The following is a 22,886-nucleotide window of genomic DNA, read 5'->3' as shown; positions in this document are numbered from 1 at the left end:
CTGTGCTGGAGTAGCTGAAAACTCTTGACAGATGTGCAGCCAGCACAAAGCAAAAGGAGCAAGAGAGAAGGAGAGGAAACAGCTGCAAACAGCAAGAGCTTGGAAGTGGTCACAATTTATGCAGCAAATTAATGGCAACAACAAAAAATTGTGACCCCTGGAGAGCTTTGCAAATTCCCTATCATCAGCTGTTGGCTATGGAGGTGGTTTGCCAGAACAGTTTTCCAGCTGGGATGATGCTGGGTTTTTCATCTGCTCTCATACTCAACACCTGCTTCAAGCAGGGTGCCGGTGTTAGGTCAGCTGGCAGTCAGCTCTGCCCAGGCTGAGCACAGAATAAAACCCGGGGTCAGGGCTAAGGCACAGGCAATGCATTTGCTTCTCAGCACTGATCCTGACGGTCTTCTTGTAGTAGGCAGAACTGTGAGACAGTAGGCCCTGTGAGCAGAACTTCACATCCCATGGCTGTGGTGGTGGGCTCTGGATAGTCTCTGTTAGCTGTTGATTCTTGCAGCCAGACATCATCAAATGCAAAGGTTAAGGGAAGGAGGCAAAGCCAAGTGGGTGTTTGTAGTACATGTGGTGCTGGGGATCCAAGACACATAGCATTCAGCATGGTATCCTCCCTCTCAACCAAAACAAATAGAAACATATGCTTCAGTCCCAACTGAATGACACCAGCAACACATGCATATATAAAGTGCTTTATTGCAGCATCAGAATAAAGAATTCTTCTCTATGAAATTTTATAGGAATAAAAGGCATTTTATATATATTACATATTAAAAATACCCAAAACAAAACCCAACAAAATAAACTTAAGGAGTGGAAGCTTAGAGATTTATCACTTAAATAGCAGTGGGCTGGACGGAATCTTTGATGGGATATAAAAATAATTCCTTGCTTAATGTCTGCTTTTCTCATGGTGGCCCGCAAAGCCTCCTGGTGTATAAGGTGCTTGTGTGAGGAACAACACTGCTTCTTGTTTCTCATGCTCCAGGTCATGCCTGTATCATCCAAACCATAGAGGCAGCGAGGCAGAACAGCCACTCGGCTTTCAACCAGCTTTTTGGGTGGCTCAATGCAACAGATTTTTCTACTTGCCCTTGGATGGGAACTGCATTTGTTACAGAAATGATATTTTCTTTCTGGACGGGTTAGACTGGCTGACATACCCAATATAAAGAGGAGCTGGGTGCAAATCCTGGGTAACAGTCCTTATTATAAGAGCAATTCCTCAGAAAGCAGCCGGTCCAATAAACAAATTGGCAGAGCTATTGAAATTCTCCTTCAAAAAACCACTGTTTGCAGTGGTCCTGCTTCTATGTGTGGGTCTAACACTGCACACTAGGCAAGTTTAACAGGTTGTTGGTTTAAAGGAGTCTGCACTGATGGTAAATAAGCTCCTCTGAGACTTTGCTGATGTTAATGATTATGTATGATAAGGGAGAAGAAATATGAAGATGCTCTGCTGAATGACAAGATAACAAGCTTATTATTCCATGGCCTCGGACACTCAATTTGTCTGCATCCCATACAAACACCTCTGTGTGGCTGAGCCTCCCCACACATGTGCCAGGCACCCAGAACCAAGCCATCAGATCACTGCCACCCTCTCTTGATCAGGTCTTTACCAGAAACTAGTGAGCCAATGATCATTTGGGCTAGGGAACATGTAATGCTCATGAAAATTTACCATGGTCTGGGTCACCATCCGTGCTTATTCAGTTGTGCTTTCCTTCTTGCCCTTTATATAATATCAATCATCTCAGACTGTATCCCTGTTGGGAAATGGATGGTGTCTGCCTGTTTTGATAACACCCATAACTGGAGTCTGGGGATACGAGTGTGGAATAATAGTTAGATAAGAATAATTCAGTGATAACTTCATTGATACTTTCACAAGCAATGAAGTCTTAGATACTGATGACCCAGGACACAATATTCTATCCATAACCAAGGCAAAAGAATCAACATACATTGAACATATAAAAGATACTCCCACAAAGACTCCCCAGATTGCTATGAGACCTTCTGAAAGGACAGACCTAGCACAGGACAGTCAACCAAGGACCTCTGCACCCAGACAGATGCTTTTTGTCCAACAGTGTCCTGCAGAAAACCAGGGAGTAGCCAACAGCTTTGGGTGAAACCTCTAGTCTAGAAATGACTCAATTCTTCTTCACACGTGCTTGACTTGCTCTTTCGTTTTCTTCAATGCAGAAAATGTGCTAAATAGAAGCTATGAAGTTTCTGCCAGGTTCAGTGACTCAATGTCCAGGGATAGAGATGCTCAGCCTAGCCTCCCTGTGGGAAACTTGGGAACCCCCAGAATATGCTGGGAGAAACTGCCATGAACCTGTGAAAAGCTGAATAAAACCCAGGCAAGACCAAAGCACCAATGGAGAGCACCATGATCTGCAAACACCAGGTACTGACATTATTAGCATGAGTGGAGGCACACAGGCTCGCACAGCCAGGCAGCAAGTCTGAGGAGCGCAGGCTGCACACACGACTTGCTTTCTCTGGGCTGCTTCTTGCTGGGGACCTGGGCAGACACAGCACATAGCAGGGCCTGAAGCCAGCAGCAGGCCAGAGAAGGGCAACGCTGGGTGCACCCAGCAGTGCCTGGTTTGTTGCTATCCCCATTGAGAACTTGTCTTAGTGCTTTTTGCTGCTCTTCAACAGCAGCAGGAGTGGCAGCTGAGCTGGCTCCTGCCCCCAGCAGGGCTGTGGGTTGGAAACACGACGTTCTGCTGGGAAGTGCCACACGTACTCTTGAGCAGTGAAACCCACTGTGGGGCTGCCAGGGCAGGCTGGTGGTGGGACTTGCATGGGTGCTGCTACCCTGCTCCCCTAAGGCAGAGGGGCTGAAATGCACACAGATGGTGTTCCCCCATGCTGGCCTCCTCTGAGGTCTGTGTGTGTCTGGCTTTGGCATGCAGTGTTCCCTTTTGCAACCCAAACCACAGCAGCAAAGCAACCTTGCCAAGGGAGCCCAGGTGGCCAATCTCCTGCCCCACACACCCTCTGGACCCATGAAACCCTGCTCCTTCCCAACCGTGCATACAAAACCTGAGGAGATGGGCACCTGCACTCTATGCATTGCTGGGACAGCCCTGTCCCCCCCTAGAGGACCCACTCCCAGTTTCAGTAGACCAGTATGTACCAGGGCAGGCGCACAGGGAAGAGCATGTGTCTCTCCCCGCAGCAGCCCAGCTCCTCAGGTGCATCACGAAGCCAGCAGAAACTGAGGCCATTTCACCCTGAAGATGCTCAGCTTTCAGCTTGCATTGAAAGACTGTAGAGAACAAAAGCAAACGGCAACAGCCCTCAATTCCCTTTACACCTCCCATTCCCTGCAGCTCCCTGTGTGCCAGACCAGGCATCCCAGGGTGCAGGACCACCCCATGTGGCATGGCAGCAATCACACCATTATAACCTCTGGCACCCTTGCAAATCCAAGGAGAGCCAGGGCACCCCTATGGGAGAATGGGAAGACACTCCATCCTCCCTGTGCTGCCCAGCGACAGTGAGGAGCCCCTGGGCAGGGCCAGGGCTTCACCAGGCTGTGCTGGGGTGGGAGCTGGCAGCAGCCACGGCTGCTCTGACATGGCTGTGGCTAGTACTCCTTGGCCTCCTGCAGCTGAGAGAGGTACTCCTCCTCGGTGGGGTTGTCAGCACACCGCTGCCCATTGTTGGGGGGCCGGACGGCATGGTAGCGGCTCCAGTCACCCTTGCAGAGGATCCAGGGCAGCATGTCCACCTTGTAGTGCAGCTCTGGGGAGAACTCGGTGCTGATGAGGTTAGGGACGCCGGCCCCCTTGCCGCGGGTGATGAGGCGGGTGTGCTCATCATAGCAGCAGTGCTGGGCAGCCAGCGTGGTGCTGTCGAGGGAGAGCATGGAGCGCAGGCAGAAGCGTGCTGTGGGCTTGTAGATGTCCAGGCGCTCCTTGGGGCCGCTGGCATCCCGCCATCGGAAGCTCTTGCCCTGCTGCTCATCCCGCAGGTTGACGGCACTGTAGACAGCCTCCAGCGGGTAGGAGCAGGGGCAGCTGGGCAGGTCCGTCAGCACCTTGCTCAGGTACTTGGTGAGGAAGTCGCTCTTGCAGTTCAGCCACTTCTCACAGCTGTCCACCTCTGGGGGGAGGACACTAAGCATGAGTGCACGAACAGCCTGCACCACACTTTATCCAGCTGCCATTTGCCCATGGCCTTGCAGCACCTCCAGGCAGGAGCAGCCAGGCTCCTGGGACAAGCTGGAGCCAGGCTCCATCCCTGAGGCACTAACAGGGTGGAAGAGGTTTCATGCTGGGTCAGACAAGCTTGTCACAGGGCTGGGCTGGCAGTATCCCCCCATGGGAGAGGGCATGTGGCAGGCTGGCCTCAGCCACTTCTCTGTAAAGCAGGACTGTGCTGTACCAGGGCTGTGGGAGGAACTGGGTTTGCCTGCATGACTGCTGAAGCCTGCTGTGGTAGAGGTTTGGGTGACTTAGGTCTGGGCACCAAATGCACCAGCCCCTGGCAGAGCCCTCCCCACCAGCCAGTCCCCATGAGGTCTGGCACTGAAGCCCCCAGAGCAAGGCAGAGACAGAAGCTGACCTGAGTTGAAGAGCTCTGTGGTGTTGTCACTTTTGAAAGGCGTCTCTTTTGTGGGGAAGACCATTTCTCCATCTGCTCCTTGAGAAAGGAAAACCAAACCAAAGTGCCAGGGTGAACACCAGGAGGAGTGGTGGGGTTTTTTCCTCCATAAGGGCACCAAACACCATCCATCTTCCACTCCTTTTCCCAACAATGCTTTGCCTCCCTGTCTGGAAGGGTGGACCAGCATCAGGACTTGTGGGATAGACGCACCCAAGGTTATGCAAAACCCAGTGGACTGAGCCAGCTCCATCAGGAGTTCATTTGCTCAGGAGAGCATTTTAATCTTTCAGTGTGAGGGGTAACGGGTTGAAACTTAAACAGGGGAGGTTTAGACTGGATATAAGGAAGAAATTCTTTACTGTTAGGGTGGTGAGGTACTGGAATGGGTTGCCCAGGGAGGTTGTGAATGCTCCATCCCTGGCAGTGTTCAAGGCCAGGTTGGATGAAGCCTTGGGTGATATGGTTTAGTGTGAGGTGTCCCTGCCCATGGCAGGGGGGTTGGAACTAGATGATCTTGAGGTCCTTTCCAATCCTAACTATTCTATGATTCTATGAGTTGCACACCAAGCTGGAACCCAGCTCTACCACCCTTGGGCATCATGTAAAAGCCTCATTAGAGCTTCATTACAGAAACAAACCCCTGTGGTCATTAGCCCAGATCACATCAAACATAACTAGCTCTTGCAGCATGAGCAATGTCCAGCCTGCAGCGGCAGGAGACCAGCCCACACTGGGATCAGTCAGTGCCCAAGCACTGGTATTGCCAAGGGCTCACCAGGGCAGCGCGGCAGGTCACAGGTCCTTGACTCCGTTGCTGTGCAGGCATAGCCACAGGACCGGGTCCTCTTCTGGTTGCCACTGCCACAGGTGATGCTGCAAGGGGACCACAGGCTCCACTCATCCTCGTCTTCATAGTCTGTGCACAACAGGGGAGAGGCAGAGAGCAGTGGACCCCAGCACAGCCTCAGCAGGAAGGGAGCCAACAGCCATCTGGGACCTCCCTCAGCTCTTCCCTGTCCCTGGGATGTCCTTTACAGAGATTCAGGCCTAGCGCTGCCCAGGGCACATGGAGGTGCCTGGCCATGTAGTGCCAAGGGCCAACCCTGTCCTTGCTGTCAGCCGCAGGGAAGCGGCTCCCAAGCAAAGGTTCTTGTTCTTACAGCTTTGCTCCTAGTCATACTGACCCAGACAGGCAGCACTGCCCATCCCCATCCCCACCAAACCTGCCTGATGCACTGGCCATGATGCTGAAGCATCAACCCGTTAGCAAAGGTTGACCAGTTTTTGTCCTTGTGGCCAGGAAGCTGCAGGAGGGAGCTGCTGTGGTTCCCTGGCCTGTCTGCCCAGCAGCACCTGCCATCTTCCCCTCTGCAGCCCCTCTCCTGAGGATGCCCAGGTTTGTGGTAAAGGTTTCTGGCACCGGTATCACACCAGGGACAGAGATAATGGCAGCAGCACTTGCCATTAAACATTTACACGGTATTTCTCACCTGAACATGCCTTTGCTAGAATCCAGGCTCCAGTCTGATTACATGCAAGGACAATTCCCACTGGGATGCTGGCACGTCTCACTGCCGGCAGCCTCAGCTGGGTGCTGGCCTTACTCCTTGGCATGCTTGCTTATTTTTTAGTAGGAGCTGAGCACCAGTGTGCTCTGACCTGCAGTGCAGTGCTGCTTCCTCCACAGTGAGGCAGGGCAGTGCCCATCTGCAGGCCAGCTGCAGGCACCCAAGAGGACTCACCGTAATTATATTTGTCCTTAAAGATCCAGTTCTTCTGCCTGGGCCACTGCTGGTCCCAGTCACCTCCCACTCCACTGAGCATTGATTCCTCCTCATACTCTGCTGTGTAATCTTCCTCCTCCTCCTCGTCTTCCTCCTCCCTGTCCCCCATATCCAGGTTGTCATCCTCTTCCTCCTCCTCCTCATCCTCTTCTTCATCCTCTTCCTCCTCAGTGGGGTCAGTGTATTCCCAGAAAAGAGGCCAGAAGAGGTCCCTGTGAGACAACCACTCAGGGGACGTCAGGGACCAGTCATTACTTGTCTCCTTCAACAAGTCCATTTCCATCTCAGCCTGAGGATCATCCACCACTTCAATGGTCACCTAGAGGCCAGATATAAGGCAGGGCAGTGAGCCAGGGCACAGCACTGGGATGGACCTACCAGCCCATGTACTGGTTCCCAGTCCGAGAGGCCAGAGGTGCTTTGGGGTGCAGGACCACATAATGAGCACAAGAGGAAGGGGCTGAAGCCGGGGCAGAGCAGGAGGGGTAGGGATGGCTGGTGGTCACAGAGACCAACACCACCATCAGAAATTGATAAGTCACCCTTGTAGGAACATTTGTAGGAGCATTTGCTTCCAGAGAGGGGCTGTAGGAACAGGGAAGATGCCATGACCAAATTTCTGTGGCAAGCACCCTGTCTGTGCCAGCTATTTGCATCTGGTAGTTACGAAGAAGACAGCTGCAGTGGCCACACAGACCCCACCCAGGAGATATTTCCTCCTCTTAGGGAACCAAATGAGGCAGGGGAGGACAGGCAGTGCTGGCCCTCATCGCCTCACTGCCCATGCAGACCTGCTCCCTACCTGGATGTTGGGATTCTGGGCACTCAGGTCCACGTTGGCCAGCCCTGGCAAACTCTGCAGGTCCAGCATGAAAGGCAGGTTCTCGTCCTGGCCAGCACCGCTGGGCTGTGGCACCACTGGGCTCCTGGCAGGCTGCTGAGCCACCCCTCGGCGCCTGTGCCGCCGAAGGCCAGCCTGCCCGCTCCGCCTCAGGCCCCGTGCCTTGCCCGATGGTGGCAGCTCCTCGTCCCCTGCCGAGCGGGGCCCGGATGAGGCAGAGACCTGGAGAGGGAAGAGGTGGTGAGAACATCTCCTGAGGGTGGCTGTGCAGGGAGCAAACTGCTGCCCAGCAAGGAGTGCCCAGTCTCTTGCACTAAACGGCTCCTTCACCCCATCTTATCGCAGCATCAGGGCAGCAATGAACATGTTAATTAACACCCAGTGGCCTGCACTGTGCCAGGGCTTGGCCCCATCGTATGTGAACAACCTACATATCTACCCAGGCTTCTCATCCCCATGACCACCCTCTCTGCCCACCTCTGTAACCCCACTGCCCATCTCGGCTGCCTTTCCACTCCCCATTCTCCCTTTATTGCCAGTTCTTGGCCCCTGGAGATGAGTAACGGCAAAGGCTGCCTCTGGTCACAGAGCCACCAGAGCTCACGATTAATGATTTTATATATTTATATAAAAAGTTTATAACAAGGGCTTTATGACAAGGGAGGAAACCACACATAAATTGCTCTGTGGTGACAGTATTAGGGCAGACCTCTTCATGCAACACAGGTTTAATTGAGATTTCAGATGCTGCCCATAGAGGGGAAAGATAGATGTAGAAGGTAGACACAACCCGGCCAAACAGGACGAGACACCATACTTGCCAGCGGTGCCAATAGCTCTAACGCTGCAGAGGCACACGGTGCTTCACAGCCAGCCCTGCCCCGGGAGGAGCAGGCATGGAGCCGGGCCAGGGCAGCCGCTCCAGCCGGCCGGCGGCGCAGGGCTGCGGGCAGCACACCCTGCCAAGCGGAGGGACCGCGCCGAGTTCCCACGTTCCTCGTCTGTGCGCTCGGCGCGCTGGCATGAGAAAGCGCGAGTCAAAGGGCCAGCAGGCTCCAGTGCGCCCGAGAAACCGGAGATGGGAACAACTGGCAACCCCCCGGCTGCACGGGCCATCCCCGGGCAGGCCTGCTGGGCCCCGCAGCCCGGGGCTGGGAGCGGGGGTGCCCGAACCCCCCGCAAGTCGCCTATTTCTGGCTGCCCGGCTCAAACCCCCTTTTGTTCCCGAGCTCTCGCCCTTCGCGCCAGCCCAGCCGAGAGCCGCGGGATTAACGAAGAGAGCGGCAGAGAGCGGTGTGCCCCCTCCCCACGGGGGACGCGGAGAGGCATTTCTACCTGCAATTAGAGCCAGATGGCTTGGGGAAGGACTCCCCTCCCTTTCATCCTGATCACTGGAGCACTTCAAAGGCAGCTGGAGCCTGGTCAGGCTCTCATGAGCGCACACAGCCTGTCCCCAGCCCTGTGCCCACACATCAAAGCCCGCGGTCCCCCCGTTCCCGGGGGAGGAAAGAGAGCAGCAGGGACGCTGCTGGTCCCTTGGCTGCTGCCCAGAGCAGGCTGGGCGCGGGGAAGGGGCAGTGACAGACTTCACCAGATGGGCCCGGAGGAGAGAGGGCCGTGGGGAGGAGGGAGCCTGTGCGGCCCAGCGAGAGCCTTTGGGCTCACCCCTCTCCCGTGGCACTGCAGGCAGCAAACGTGGGCACAGACGGACCCTCTGCCTGCATTTTCCCCTTCCAGCTTTCTCTGCCGCCATCTAAACCACGGCAGTTTTGGGGAGGACCCACGGAATGATGATCTTCTCCAGCCTGTCTCCTGGTGTTTCAGCCCCTTGCCAGGTCTCCTCTTGTGCCCACTCTCTGGGAAGGAAAAGGAGGAGCTCAGGCAGAGCAGAAGCAGCAAGGGGGGCAAGCAGGCAAACCTCGCTGTGTCCCAGTTCTGGCTGTACAACACCATCCGCCAGTGCTGGGTTTGCTGCCAGCTGCGTGTGCCCAGCACAAGCCAAGCACAAGGTGCTGCCAACAGCCCTGCAAGGCTGGCACTCCTGCCTGATTTGTAATGAGCTTATCGGGGCTGAGTAAGCTTGTTTCATAGACAACCCAACACATGCAAAGCAAGGTCTCCTCTAGCAACAGGATCCAAGCTCATGCAAGGACATCAGAGCAAGCCAGCCAGGAACAGACTCCGAGTCTCCAAACTTGCACTCAGTGCCTAATTCAGATTTTACGCCCAAACAAGCTCAAGAAATTCAGAGTACTGTTCCCACAGGGAAAATGTAAAACTGCCCCAGGGGAACTGGCTGCAGGACTGTCACTGGGTGAACAGAGCTCCCAGAACAGACTCCTGGGGGTGTCTGACCTTGATGGCCCAAAGTCCTTCAGTGACTGTCACTAAACCATAGCATCCAACCCTTCCTTCCTGTTAACATGTGCAGCTCTCAGAGGTGTTGATGGGATAAAATTTGTCCCTGCATCAGATGTCCCTCAAATGCACAGTCCTGCTCACTGCCTGACCCAAGTGATTATCGAATCATGGATTTTAGAGATGTCCAAGGAGGCCCAGTGTTCTCTCTGGGTCAGAGCATCCGTGGTTCCGTGTTCTTGACAGATAGATGTGCCTCCTCCATGTAACCAAGGGACTCCTGCCAGCCACATAGGCAGCTGCCCTCAAGGGTCATGCTCCTGTCACCATCTCCTCCACCCTGCTTAGGGAACAGCTGGATAAAGCCATTTAGCCTGCAGCTAAGCCACTGCAGCGCATCAGCTAAGGGAAGAGTGAAAACTCTACTCCCCTACTCTCCATGGAGTGCAGGAGAAAGGCTGCAAACCATTGCAGAGCTGGTTGAAACAGCTCCCTTCTCCTTCTGACACTGAAGAAGGACACTTGCCACCACACCACAGAAGCTGACTGCACAGTGATGAGAAGTCATAATATCTCACAGCGGAGCTTCCAGCCTTCTCCTGCAACCATCCAGCACCAAGCAAAGGACAAAGCCAAAGGGGGAATTGCCACAGCTCCTCCTGCATACACTTGGGATATCCTGCCTGGCTGGGAATAAGGGTTTCCAGGGCAGAAATCCAAGGGAAACTCTGGGGCAGCACTCAGGAAAGAGCATGTACTTTCTGTTTGTGAAAAGCATATTTAGACTGAAGGCCACATGCAGGATCACAGCTGCCTGCCTACCAGCACAGGAGCTCTTCCCACATAATCCAGGCTCTCCCCACTGTAGTGGAGACTGTGCAGGGGGTCAGTGTAGGACCTTGAGGCACAAACTAAGCAAAGATACTAGAAAGGGGAAGGAGCTTGTCAGTAATTCACCCCAGTGTTGTGCCTACCTTGTAGACAAGATGGGTGACAAGGTGTGTAGAGAAGGTGTGTGGAAAGGACACATATAATTTCTCTAGAGAATAAAGGCTGATTTCTAGTCCATATGATTCCATTAAAGTTGCTTGTAAGTCTGAAGATGGAAAAGAGAGCAGCTGCAAAACCGTTTCAAGGGACGGAAAGACTTTTCCAGTGACAGACTTGTACAATTCAATTTGTCATGTTAAAAAGAAGAAGCAATGACTTGATTTCCTAGTTCTTTAAGGCAGTAATCCATCTGGCACCAGAGACCCTCTAATCCAGAACAGAAACACATAATAGGAACCAACACATCTGAGTCAAAACCAGACAAATTCAACTGAGGAATAAGGATTGTGCTTTTAACACCATAGGTGATTAACCACAGGAACAAGCTAACAAGGAAAGTAGCAATATCCCTAGTGGAGACAGTCAAACCCATGTCATTGGGCTCAACACATATGGACTGTATCTCTGCTAGGGAAGAAATCCAGTGATCTAATGATTTCTTCTGACCTTAAAATCTGCAATTTTGCCACAAACTTCTCTAACACTCTGAACTAAACCTGGATTAAGAAAACAAATAACCAACATTCATGTGTTGCAGCTCTTACAAGAAATGATTGGAGACGTGACATCTCAGATCCTACAGCAGTTTAAAACCTGAAAACATCAACATAATAGTCCCTGTGCTTTACTGCCCTTTGGCAACCAGAGACACCGACACCACTATGCTGCCACCACAACCACAAGTACTTGTCCTTCCAGCACATTCCTCTGTAGGCACAAGTTGCCACTGAACCCACTGGCAGTGCTCTCTGTAAATACATACATTGCAGAGCAGAGCTGCTCTTCATCATGGGGTTAAACCCAAGACAAGTACGCTTGAGATAACTCCCTGGGAGCGAAGCATTGCTGGAGCCTGTTCATCAGCCTGTGCATCAGCACAAGGGAGTCCCTGCATAGGGCAAGCTCTGAGGATGCAACTTCCACCCACACCTATCCTGAGCCAATTAGTGAGCACATAAACTTGTTCAGCTTGTGCACAGGGGAGTCAGATCAGAGGCAACAGTCAGGATCTGTTTTGGGCTTGCAGTGAGGAAAATGATGTATTTGCTAAGGGCTGGTATCACACTGGTCTACTATTATAGGGAATGGGATTTTTGTTGCTTAATCATTACTACTTGAGTTAGGTTTCCTTTGAATAGTTCTACCACACTGTACTGAAATGAGAACCCACCAGAACTATTGATCTTTTCCTGAATAGAGCTGAGTCTACACAAGTGTATTCCTACTCCTTTTCCCAAGCTCTCTCCAACATTATTTTAACATCTGTCTTGCAATTTGTTGCAAACTCACCCACTTATGAAATTAGCCAAGAATAGAATAGAAACCAGAACATTCTTTCTTTTATCTACCATAAAACTTTTCCTCCCATATTCACCTAAATAACCTGTGAAGATTTGGAGAAAGCTTTCCAACAAAATCTATCTTTGAAATCAGGCAGGAGGAGCTCCAGGGCAGGTTTTATCATAAAGCCATGGAAGCAGGTCAGTTGCTTTAGGGGCAAGGTCAGCCTGTGTGTGGGGAGCTCTGGAGCATAGTTTGCAGAAGGGCTCAGGACAGTTTTTGCTGGTGGGATGGGAGAAAGTAGAGGTTTTCCCAGTGCTAACAGGTAACACTTGTCTCTTTAAAACAAAGGAAGGTTGAAGTGTAATCAAACAGGAACAAATGCTGTGTGCCACTCTGCCTCCCTCCCATAGTGCTGGGTATGCTCTCTCCTTGAGGACCCCACCACAAACAGTACTCAAAGGGCTTTTTAAGCCCGGCCAGCTGAGACCACTGTAGCCTCTGGAGGGCTGTAGTTTGATCCTCCCAGCTCATAACCCGTCTACCGGCACAGTGTTTCAGCCAGATGGAAAGCTCACTGGGTGCACATCAGGCAAGAGACCTCTGTGATCCATCAACTCATCATGCGCTTCACAGATCCCCCAGAACTGTGGCAAGGGACAGCATGCTCCTACAGGTGTCGAGAGCTGGGTGGGTGCCCACGAGACAATGGGAAAGGTGCAGATGCCACCCAGTCCCTGTTCCCATCTTCAAGACCTCCTGAGCCACAATCCCAACAATCAGACACAACACCTTTATACTTATAGGTAGGTGGTTTAGCAGGAGCCATCACACAGGGCTTTGACAGGTGAGCTATGGAAGATCTGCCAGAGGTAATTTAAGGCAGTGGACACCTCCAGCTGTCTCCCTCTTCTTCTGCCCTCAGTTACATTCCTGCCTGAAAGGAGCAATGGCACAAGAGCAGGACCACGATCTCCCAACTGCTCTGCTCACTGGTCTACCTGTGTTGGCTCTGACTGGCACAGACTTCATTTTCTTCACAGCTACTATGGAGCTGTGTTTTGGATTTGTGCTGAAAACAGTGCTGATAACACAGGGATGTTTTAGTTCTTGCTGAACAGTGCTTACACAGTGTTTCTGCCTCTCACACCACCCCCCCCAGTGAGCAGGCTGGGGGTGCACAAGCAGCTGGGAGGGGACACAGCAGGGACAGCTGACTCCAACTGAACAGAGGGATAAGTCATACCATATAGCATCATGCTCAGCTTATAAAGCTGTGGGAAAGAGGAGGAAGAGAGGGATGTTCAGAGTGGTGGCATTTGCCTTCGCCAGTAACCATTAGGCATGATGGAGTCCTATCTTCCTGGAGATGGCTGAACTCCCGCCTGCCGATGGGAGGCAGTGAATGAATTCCTTGTGCTTTGCTTGCATGCATGGCTTTTGCTTTACCTATTGAACTGTCTTGACCTCAACCCATGAGTTTTCTTACTTTTTACCTTCCAATTGTATTTCCCATCCCATCTAAGGGAGGGAGTGAGTAGCTGTGTGGGGCTTGAACCTGGTGCTGGCTGGGGTTAAACCATGACACTGCCTCAGGATCAGCTCACACCTGAGTGCTGGTTTTGCTTTGTTCTTTTTTCTTCAAATAAAGACTCAAGCACCTCCCTTTAGGTTTTAGGGAGCTCTGCAAATGCTGGTGGAACAGACAAGCACTCGGTTATCATGCTTGTGTGAGCAGATGCTGTTTATGGCAGACCAGAAGGAGCTGGCAGCAAACTGTGGCTGTGCAGGTAATTATTACACCCTCATGATTATAATTTTCATGCAGTTATCAAAACACTTCAGATCATATGGAATCTCTCTCTCTTATAACCAGCTTCATCCCAACTGTCTTGAGCAGAGAGCTGCAGGAAGTAGCATCAAAGGCTTCCTCATCTCTCATTTATTTTCATATCTCACAACTGTGATAACTGTAATCTCAAACCCTTCTCAAAGTGGGTGACTCAGTTGCCCCCAGGGCAGAGCCAGCCCTGGAGCAGAAGACACCACAGCCCAGAGGAGCAGCAGCATACAGCACCATGAGGAGCAAGGGCATGGCAAGGTGCCTTCATGCAAGACCAAGAACAGAGCAGTTGGCCAGGCTGCTGTGAGTGCTCCTCACCATACATCCTGGTTGGCACAGCCTGGCCCCTCTCACTACAGGCAGGTGTGCTGATGAGTAACTTGCCCGTGGCACCCTCAGACAGCTCCCCAGCTCACTTGAGATGCAAGGAGCACAGGTAGGAGCCTCTCACCATGCCTGGCTGTTGCACCCCTCAGTGTCACACACAGGTACTTCTCTACTGTACATATCTTCTCCTCCTTTGACAGAGACAAATGCTGTAAACCCCCTTTTGCAGACAAAGAAAACGACCTGCCCCAGATCTCTCAGGCAGCCTATGGCAAGGCCAGGAATAGGTGCAGGTCTGCCATGTCGTACTTAGAGAAGGCTCTCGGGAAAGTCCTCCATAGCTCAATTTCTCCTCCCCACCTGCCCCAGGAGGGGCTGCCCTGCCTCCCACATGGATGAGCTGCACAGACCTTGCAGTGGAGAAACTGGGGCTTCTGGTTCACATCTCTGACATGTCCCTGTGCAGCAGCCAGGGCTGTGCTCACCCCAGAGAGCCTGCCCAAGTGCATAGGTCCAAGCACCAATCCTTGGTGGGCGGTGCCTGCTGTGAGGAGCCCAGCAGGAGTCAAGGCACCCTTACCTGAGGAGGAAGGTATCCAAGACCTCTGCTGCAACCAGGCCAGCTGTGTGCTGCTCAGATAGAGCACAACACAGGTATGGGAGCAGGGCCCTGCAGGGACTGCACAGAGCAGTCGCCCAGGGAAGTGAATAGACACACATCCATACCCTCTGGGGCTCTCTGGCAAAAGCTCCTGCTAAGGCACATGTTTTCTCTTAATACAGTTGAGCTGTAATACGCATAAGCTCTTAATGCATCAGGCTGAGTTGCTATTAACTTGTTCCAGCTCTGAACCCCATGTGCTTCAGTAACTATTAACTTGTTCCAGCTAATGATCCACATTTGTTAGCATGCACACCATAACCCTCTGACTGCTCCAGCTGCTGCTTCCTTCCCTACTGTAGCCCAGGCAAAAATACAAAAGGAAAACCCCAAGATATGGCAAAGCAAGTGCAGAAACTGAAAGGGCAGACCAATGCCAGCCTCCCCCTGACCCCTAGCCTGCTAGAAGACACAGGAGGACAGAGGGGAGCTCCTGGCCACCCCACAGATACTATCTCCTTGACTGGCAAGTGCCTTGGGGCTCAGCTGCCAGGAAAGAGCCAGGGCTGGCTTGCTCATACACAAGCTCAGAATGACGGAGCTCGGATGGAGGACAGTTCACATGAAGGGCCCCAAACCCATGCCATGCACCAGCTTCCTGTTGGACCCTACATGACAGAGGCTTCCTTGGCTGGGGACACATTCCCAGCCCTGCCTCACATTCAAGTCTGTGTGCTAGATAAGGCCCTGGAAGACTGGGCTAACCAGCAGCTCCTAATCCAAGATAAAGCTATGCCTTGCCACCTCTTCCCTGCATGCACGAGTGCTTCCTGGCCATCTGCAGCCAGGTCCCCACCTTGAGCCTGTCCAGCAACACCGGGGACCAGCAGAAGGCAGCAATTTACTGCATTTTGTTCCCTTTGAAGCTGTATCCTTCCCCTGGAGACTAAACCAAGCTGCAGCTCAGGAGGTGTCAGTGCCCTTCACACCAAGAGCAATCTGGGACTCAGAGGAAGGTCTCATTCACATCTCGTAAATACTGAGATGTATATTTCACATCAGCTTCTCAAAGAAGATAATGCATAGAGGGAATGTGCAGAAACTGAGCTCCTTGGAAGCAATACCATGCGGGTGGACTTTTACAAGTGACCACATAAAAGCATCCAACAGCCCAGTGAATGTTCCCTGCAAAAATGGTCTACCAGAGAAAAAAATCGTCCTCACACTTTGGCAAGCTCCCGTCTCAAATGGAAACGTTTTCACACCAAAACATGACTGCAGTCTCTCTCCTGCTTTTTGGCTTTGAGCTCTGGTGTTCTATACAAAAACTGAGCCTCTTGCTGGCAGCATTGGCTTTGGAGGAGCTGAATGGCACGGGCCACCTTGCTGTTGTGACTGTATCTCAGAGTGTCAGGATTCCTTATGGCAAGTGTCCAGGCATCCCGTTTTGGGGATTATTCTGAGTTGTGTACTGGTACTATAGAAAACAGAAGATTCCTGGTTTGTACTCCTTACCCCTAAGACACTGACAAGAAAGCAGGAATTAACTTCCAGCACACTCTCTGCATCGCCTCGCTGGGCTTGGAGGGACAGTAACTGAAGGCAGGATAAGTCCTCACCTACCTGTCTTTAAGAAGATGGTCTGCAAGAGCTGGACACTTTTGGGAACCCAGAGAGAGGGCTGAGCAATGCCCTGTATGGTGATTTATGCCTAATCTCTACCCCTTACATGTGCCTTTTACAGGAACCCCTTTGATTGTAACAATGGGAGCGAAGCAGACCTATTTGTGCAGTGAAAAGGGAAGAAGCCCCCTCGTCGGGCAGCTTCCCTACACTCGGCTCCCTTTTGTTTCTGCTGCTGCCTGAGCCCCAGGGCGGGAGGGTTTTCAACTGTGTTGACTAAGATAATTTGGCACTTCTCAAAAGGAAATTTGCTACAAAGGGCGAAGTACCTCCCTGCGCACAAAGAGCCCCTTTCAGAGCGGAAGGATGCTTCAGTGCACGTTTTGTACCCACAAATCCGACCTCCGCCAAGGACAAAGCCAGGGACAAGAACGCTTAATTGCTGAAGAAATGAAAAGGTAAAAAGCACATCCGCAGGCAAAATGACTCTGCTACTGACACAGCCGCGGGTCCTGGCCGGGCAGGTCCGGATGCCCCACGCGGGGCTGGCATGCACGGGTGGCAACAAACGCTGGAGACACACAGCACAGCGAGATGGCCCCGGGGAAAGCACACGGGAGGCTCCGAACACCCGTGTTCTTCCCCGCGGTAGCCCCTTTGGTCTCCCCAGGCAGCATGTGTAGGCTACGTTAAGGCTCCCAAATAACAGGGTTCCCCCAGCTTACAATCTCCTGACAAATTCCACTCAAGCCCTGTTGATATTTCCATTTAATGCTTTTTACCTAGTACAGCCACTCCACGTCACCTTGGAGCTCCTTTACTCTGCACTTGCTGATATCTCCAGTCAGGCATCTTGTTGCTGCTCTACATTTAATTTCTATGCACTCCTCTGCTCTCAGGCTCCCTATACACAAGACAGGTGGATTTAAATCAAGACTGCTACCGATAGCTTTTAATCAGCAAGGGAAGTATCTTGGTGGAGACCTTCAGTTTTGTGCATAGTTTCCCATCGCTACCCTGGCTGCCTGAGGAATCAGTAAATAATACACACTGTTGTAGCTCGTTTCCTTCTTTCTCAGGGGGCAGGAGCCTCGCATACCAGGTGCTGTACAAACCCATTGATTTGCAGCCAACTGCAGCCCTTTGGTATTCTTTTGTTGTTTTCTATTATCACTTATCACAGACACCAGATTTGCTTGGCATGAAGACTCAGACCAGGGGAACTCCAACAGCAAGCTCCAGCCTGGAGTCTCACTCTGCCCTGTCCCAGCCCTGCAGTAACAACCCAAGGTGCCTCAGGTTGCTTGCTGCCCTTGCCCTTGGAGCAGTTTCCTCCTGCCACTGAGCCCACAGTCGCTGGGCTGAGCAGCTTGGACCCTCTATAGCATGCTGCTGCCTTCCTCTGCTGTGCCCCATCACCACTGGGATGCTTGCTACCAACACCCCCATCACTGTTACTGCCGGTACTATTATTTCTATGCATAGGTATTGAAGTGGTTGTATCGGTTGACACAGATCTAATAACTTCTCCTGTTTACATTTCTAGTGTGCTAGAATGTTGGTTATTTTCTATTTACTAAAAGAGTACTGGAGCAGAGTGGTATCAGTTGGAAAGAACCCAAATATTTATTAACAATGCTCAAAGCCAATATTTTGAAGTCCATCAAGTTTATCAAAACACATTTTGCATTTAACCTCCCTGCCTTCAAAAATAAACAAACCATTAAGCAATGTGAGGAGCCGTCTCTTGTCTCCACAAGGGACACAAGCTTTATCAAGTATTCAGTTGCCCAAATCTGAAGAGCCACTGGCATGGGTCAGTGCTTGCACTGCCCGTTACTCCCCACGTCAGAGTGAGGTGAATCTGACCCACAAAAGTGCTTCTAAAACCCCTGCTGTGCACCTGCCTCCTGCTTCGGAGCCTACCTGCCTTCCCTAACAGCATAAAAAAGCCTCCAAATGAGCTGGTATCTTCTGTCGTTAGATTTAGTCAGTTTGGAAAGAAAGCATTTCAACTTCCAGTCAATCGGGCTGAAGAAATAGAAAACATTCTTGCTACATCTGTTGCTTATGCTGGGTTCCGTGTAACTCACACAAAGCTTTTCTACACAGTATCAAGGCTGAGAAAATGTAAATGCAGATGCTGGCTCCTTTGGTAATTAATGACTGGAAGTGGTGGATCCTGACTGAGGCACAGGACTTTGGGACTTACCGATAAGGCTATCACCCAAAGATAAAGCACCTGTTCTCTCCATCCTTCCTGCAATTAGAAGACTTCCAAATGCCAAAATTTACTGAAAACCTGAATGGATTTAATTTTTATAGATTATTTTAGTATAAAAGTGCAACTCTGAGGCTCAGCACAAATTATAAAATTTCCCCATTCACTTCTAAACCAAGGGAAAATGTTTACTTTGTATAAAGATGCTAAAATAAAATAAGGCCAAGTGTTGTAACTGTTTAATGGTTTTGATTGTCTATCTGCTCTGTCTGTCATTTCTATTTTTCTCCTCCTGGCCCCCTTCATTCTACCCACATCTGTAGGGCATTACCCATAGTGTAACCAATACTCCAGCTGTGGCTGCCCTGCTGCCATAGAAACAGAACGTATCAGTGCTGCAACAGGAACCATCTGTGCCTATGACCCAAAATCACTCTGGATTTTTTTTCTAACCACTGTACTGCTGCACTCCTGCTCCCTGCTCTAGTTCAAACACCAGGCATGTCTGCTTCAGGTTCTCCCCCACAGGCACCAGAAACAGAGGATTTCCTCCCAACACAGTCAGAAGACACATGCCAAAACCTATTGCTTTCTCCCTGCTGTGCAGAGTGTGAAGCTGGTACCTGGAGGGACACAAGGTGTGCTCAGGAGCACTAAAAAAAGAATCAAAAGAATGTAACTCCCACAGTCTGAAATAAAAGCAGTCCAGTAACTAAGATATAACACAAACCACTGCTGCTGCTACCAATGATAATAATTATAAGGGAAATAACAAGGGAAGAGAATACAATAGCTCACCACCCATTGATACCCAGCCCAACCGAGCAGTGAACAAGCCCTTCCAAGTAACTCCCAGTTACATCCTGGGCATGACATGCTGTGGTATGGAATACCTCTTTGGCTAGCTTGGGTCAGGTGTCCTGTCTCTGCTTCTTCACAGCTTCCCCTCCTCCCTACCAGAGCGTGAGACTCAGAAAGTCCTTGGTCAGACTAAACATTGAGCAACAACTAAAAACATCAGTGTTATCAGCACTGTTCCCAGGCTGAAAGTCAAAATCACAGCACTGTGCCAGCTACTAAGGAGAAAAGTGGCTGCCACTGCTGAACCGAGGACAGTATTCACCCCTTATTCCATACCATTCACATCATGCTCACATCCACATTTTTCAATATACCATTCCCCTGAGGAATCCATTCTTCATCTTCCTCCTCACCTCCACCCTCAAACCTCTGCCTATAAACTCCTTGTATATTTGTATTTCTGCAAGAAGCAAAAGTCCTGGGGACAGAGGCTGCGCTGTGAGTGTTGTATGTGATCTTTGGCTGGCCACACAACGCTCCCCATTCACAGCCACTCACTAACTGGGACTGACAGCAGCTTACCCTGCTTCCCAATGTATTTCAGACATCAAATAAAAAGGAGCCTGAGATTGTGCTGCAGGGTCCCGTGGTGGGGACCTGCACAGCTTCCTAATAGGCCTTTTGTCTTTATCCTTTGCCCCCTGCCACAGGGCTGCAATATTTTCCTGGATTTTCACCTTAAATGCCTACTCCCTCTGCAGCTGGAAGCTAAGCACTCTCTGGCTGGCATTTGCCTGGTGAGTGAACCGGCAACTATGTCTGTGCTTGAAGTCTTGCAAGCAAAGTACAGCACCAGCATGATTCCCCTGAGACGAGCACCATGGTTAGGCCATAACTAGCAGTAAGGTATACTGTCATTGCTCAGCACCTCCTCTGCCAGTGTAAGGAACACTGCAGATCAAACCTGCTGCTCCCCACACTGCTGTGTATTACCAGCAAGGGCTGAGCTTCTCTTACCCCATCATGTTCTACCTCCTCCTATCACCACTTTTCCCACTTAGCCCTTTCACCCATTTCTAGCAGTAGCATTCTTCAAAACTGTATTTTTTAAACACAGCTCTGCTACCTGAGCCACTTTTTCTCCAGAGAACAGTGTCAAGGTGTAAATAACTTGCTTTAACTGTTCATCTGTCTGTCTTTCTTATCCAGACCCTTCCTCCTGCCCTCCTGGTAGTTTGCTTCTTCCCCATCCCCTTCCTGTCATCCCAATCAGCTCTAACCAGTTGGTTCCCAGTCCCTCACTTCCCGATGAAGTTTCCCCTTCCACGATGCCAGTGCTGGCCGGAACCGGCTCTCAGAGGAGCAAGAGGTGCAGCCTCAGGACCTCCTCCCCAGCCTGGGGGGGTTCCGAGGCCGCCTGCCCGGGATGCTGGAAGGGGCGCAGGCTGCGGGGATGAGAACAGAGCATGACCACTCTGGAATCTGCCCCTGGGTCGTCCCAGCGGGAAGGGGAGACGGCGGCTGAAATCCGTCACGTCTTCTTTTTGTAGTAGCGGAGTTTTGGAGTTCCTGGCAAGCCACCAACGCCACTGATGCTGCCGCAGGTCGGGTTGCGGCTGGATCCCGCTCTGCTCCGGGGGATGTTGCCCCCTGGAGGCAACGGATCCTCCCGAGCGCTGGGTCTCGGCGCTCGGCCCCCACCTCAAAGCATCTAAACCAGCCCCTTTCCTGCAGCTTCAGTGCAGATCTGGGGCTACCCGAGAATCCCAGGGGCCGGGAAAGGGCTCTGCTCCTCAGCGAGTGAAGTGCCAGCCCAGCACAGGGGAGGCACGGAGCCCTGCTTCCCCCGGCGGATGCTCCTCCTGCTGCTTTTCCACCCGGGGCTCCGGGCGGCCTGGCCGCGGGACACGTGTTGGATACTCCCTTCGGAGATGCACAACCGGCCCCGAAAGAGCCCCGATGACCACCCTGGGAGGCCGCTTTCCCCCTCGGCCGTCCGGGAACGGGTAGGGATGTGGAGGGCTCGGCCCTGAACCCCCCCGGCTCTCCATCCTTCCCCAAAAGCTGCCTTACCTCCTCCAGCTTGGAGCTCCTCTCCTTCGGGCTGTTGCTACGTTGCTTCCTCACGGGCAGCCCTCTCACCACAGCCAGGAAAGTTGTCAGGAAAACGAAGCCCAGGATGAGCACGACTTTCCCTCTAATCAGCGGCATCTCTCCCTCCCTCTCGCCCCTCCTCGCCCGCCCAGGGCAGGCGGCCCGGCAGCACGCCCTCCCGCAAGGCTGCAAGCCCCGTCCTTCCTTGCTCGGGAAAGCAAGAGAAGAAGGGAAAACTCAGAAAATCATTAATGTCTATGAACTATCGCCGCCGGGAAGCGCAGCCCCGGCGGGCGCGGACTGGGCAGGGTCCCCCGGGCAGGGCCGCTCCGCTCCCTGTGATCTCACTCGCAGATCGCCGAGCACGTTTCAGTGTCGCTGCTTCCCCGGGCTCGCCCGCCGGTGCCACTGATGCTGAAGGATAACTCTGAAAAGCTTCACAAGTGTGTGCGGAGAGGGAGGGGGGAGAAGAGGGCTTCGCCTCCCCACCCCCCTTCCTAATCCCTTCGGCAATCTGATTTCTTTTCCTCCTCTTCTCCTCCCCCCGCCAAGTCACTCCCCGGGGCTGCCGCGGCTCTTCAGGCACCGCCGGACGGGCGGGCCGCGGCCGCTCGCCGGGGAGAGGCTCCTTCTCGCAAGGAGAGCGGTCAAGCCCCTCCCGGGCGAGCGGCGCGGCAGCCGGCCCTGGCTCGCCCCTGCCCCGCTCGGGGGCTGTCGGCGCTGCCAGACCTCCCCCCGCTCCCTCCGGGCGCTGCCCCCTCCGGGCGCCGCCGGCCGCTCCTCCCCTCCCGGCAGCCGCATGGCCCCGGCGGCCCCTACCCATCACCCCTGCCCGGCGGTACTCCGCGGGGCCGGCCCGGCCCGGCCCGGCCCGCGGCTCTTTGTTCCGCTGCCTGGCGGCGGCTCGCCTCGGCGGCGCCGGCCTTGCACAAGCCCCGCGGCACCGGGAGCTGCCCTCCAGGGGAGGCAGCGCCTTCCCGGCGAGGCGAGGCACGGCGGGGCGGGCCGGCCGCGGGAGGCGGAGGGGATGGAGGCGCCCTGGACGGAGGGGCGGGAGCCGGGCGCGGGACTCAGCCGCAGCGAACGCTCAGCTCCTCCAGCCGCGCCCCCGGGAGGAAAGCTCTGGGGCACGGAGCCGGATCCCGCTCGCCAAGACCGGACCCTGCACTCCCCTCTAACGAACGGGGCCGCTGGCTCAGCGCAGGGACTGGGGGCGAAAGCGGGGCTCTGTGCTCCCCGGTGAACGCTCCTGCTGTTCCCGCGCTGCGAGAGGAAGTTTCCATCCCTGGAAACAAGCCCTGGTTCTTTGATCTGCTCTCTCCTGCGCCGGCAGCATCTTTCCTAGCCCCCGGATCCCGCTAGCAGTACGGTGCGCCTGGGTACCTGGGGGCTGGAAAGCTTCTTGTCCAGGATCTCCA

General features: G+C 52.9%; 1 protein-coding gene across 1 annotated transcript; it reads right to left on the bottom strand.

The window, feature by feature from the left end:
- Positions 1-706: 706 nt before the first annotated feature.
- Positions 707-22,116, bottom strand: ISM2 (isthmin 2). Its single transcript, XM_031048814.2, has 6 exons — positions 21,448-22,116; positions 7,231-7,491; positions 6,387-6,747; positions 5,420-5,560; positions 4,603-4,680; positions 707-4,140 (listed from the first exon to the last, which is right to left on the bottom strand). Exons 1-6 carry the CDS (start codon positions 21,583-21,585, stop codon positions 3,623-3,625), a joined length of 1,497 nt encoding a protein of 498 aa, XP_030904674.2. The 5' UTR covers positions 21,586-22,116; the 3' UTR covers positions 707-3,622.
- Positions 22,117-22,886: the final 770 nt, after the last annotated feature.

The sequence above is a fragment of the Melopsittacus undulatus genome, chromosome 4 (genome assembly GCF_012275295.1).
Source record: "Melopsittacus undulatus isolate bMelUnd1 chromosome 4, bMelUnd1.mat.Z, whole genome shotgun sequence".
In the NCBI taxonomy this organism is placed as follows: domain Eukaryota; kingdom Metazoa; phylum Chordata; class Aves; order Psittaciformes; family Psittaculidae; genus Melopsittacus; species Melopsittacus undulatus.
The sequence above is the reverse complement of the archived record's forward strand: the minus strand, read 5'-3'. Positions and strand labels throughout refer to the sequence as shown.

Coding starts and splice junctions, on each gene's coding strand:
- ISM2 (XM_031048814.2), bottom strand. CDS start 21,585: ATGCCGCTGATTAGAGGGAAAGTCGTGCTCATCCTGGGCTTCGTTTTC. Junction 6,748..7,230: donor CCCAGAATCCCAACATCCAG/GTAGGGAGCAGG, acceptor TCTGGCCTCTAG/GTGACCATTGAAGTGGTGGA. Junction 5,561..6,386: donor TAAGGACAAATATAATTACG/GTGAGTCCTCTT, acceptor TGTTGTGCACAG/ACTATGAAGACGAGGATGAG.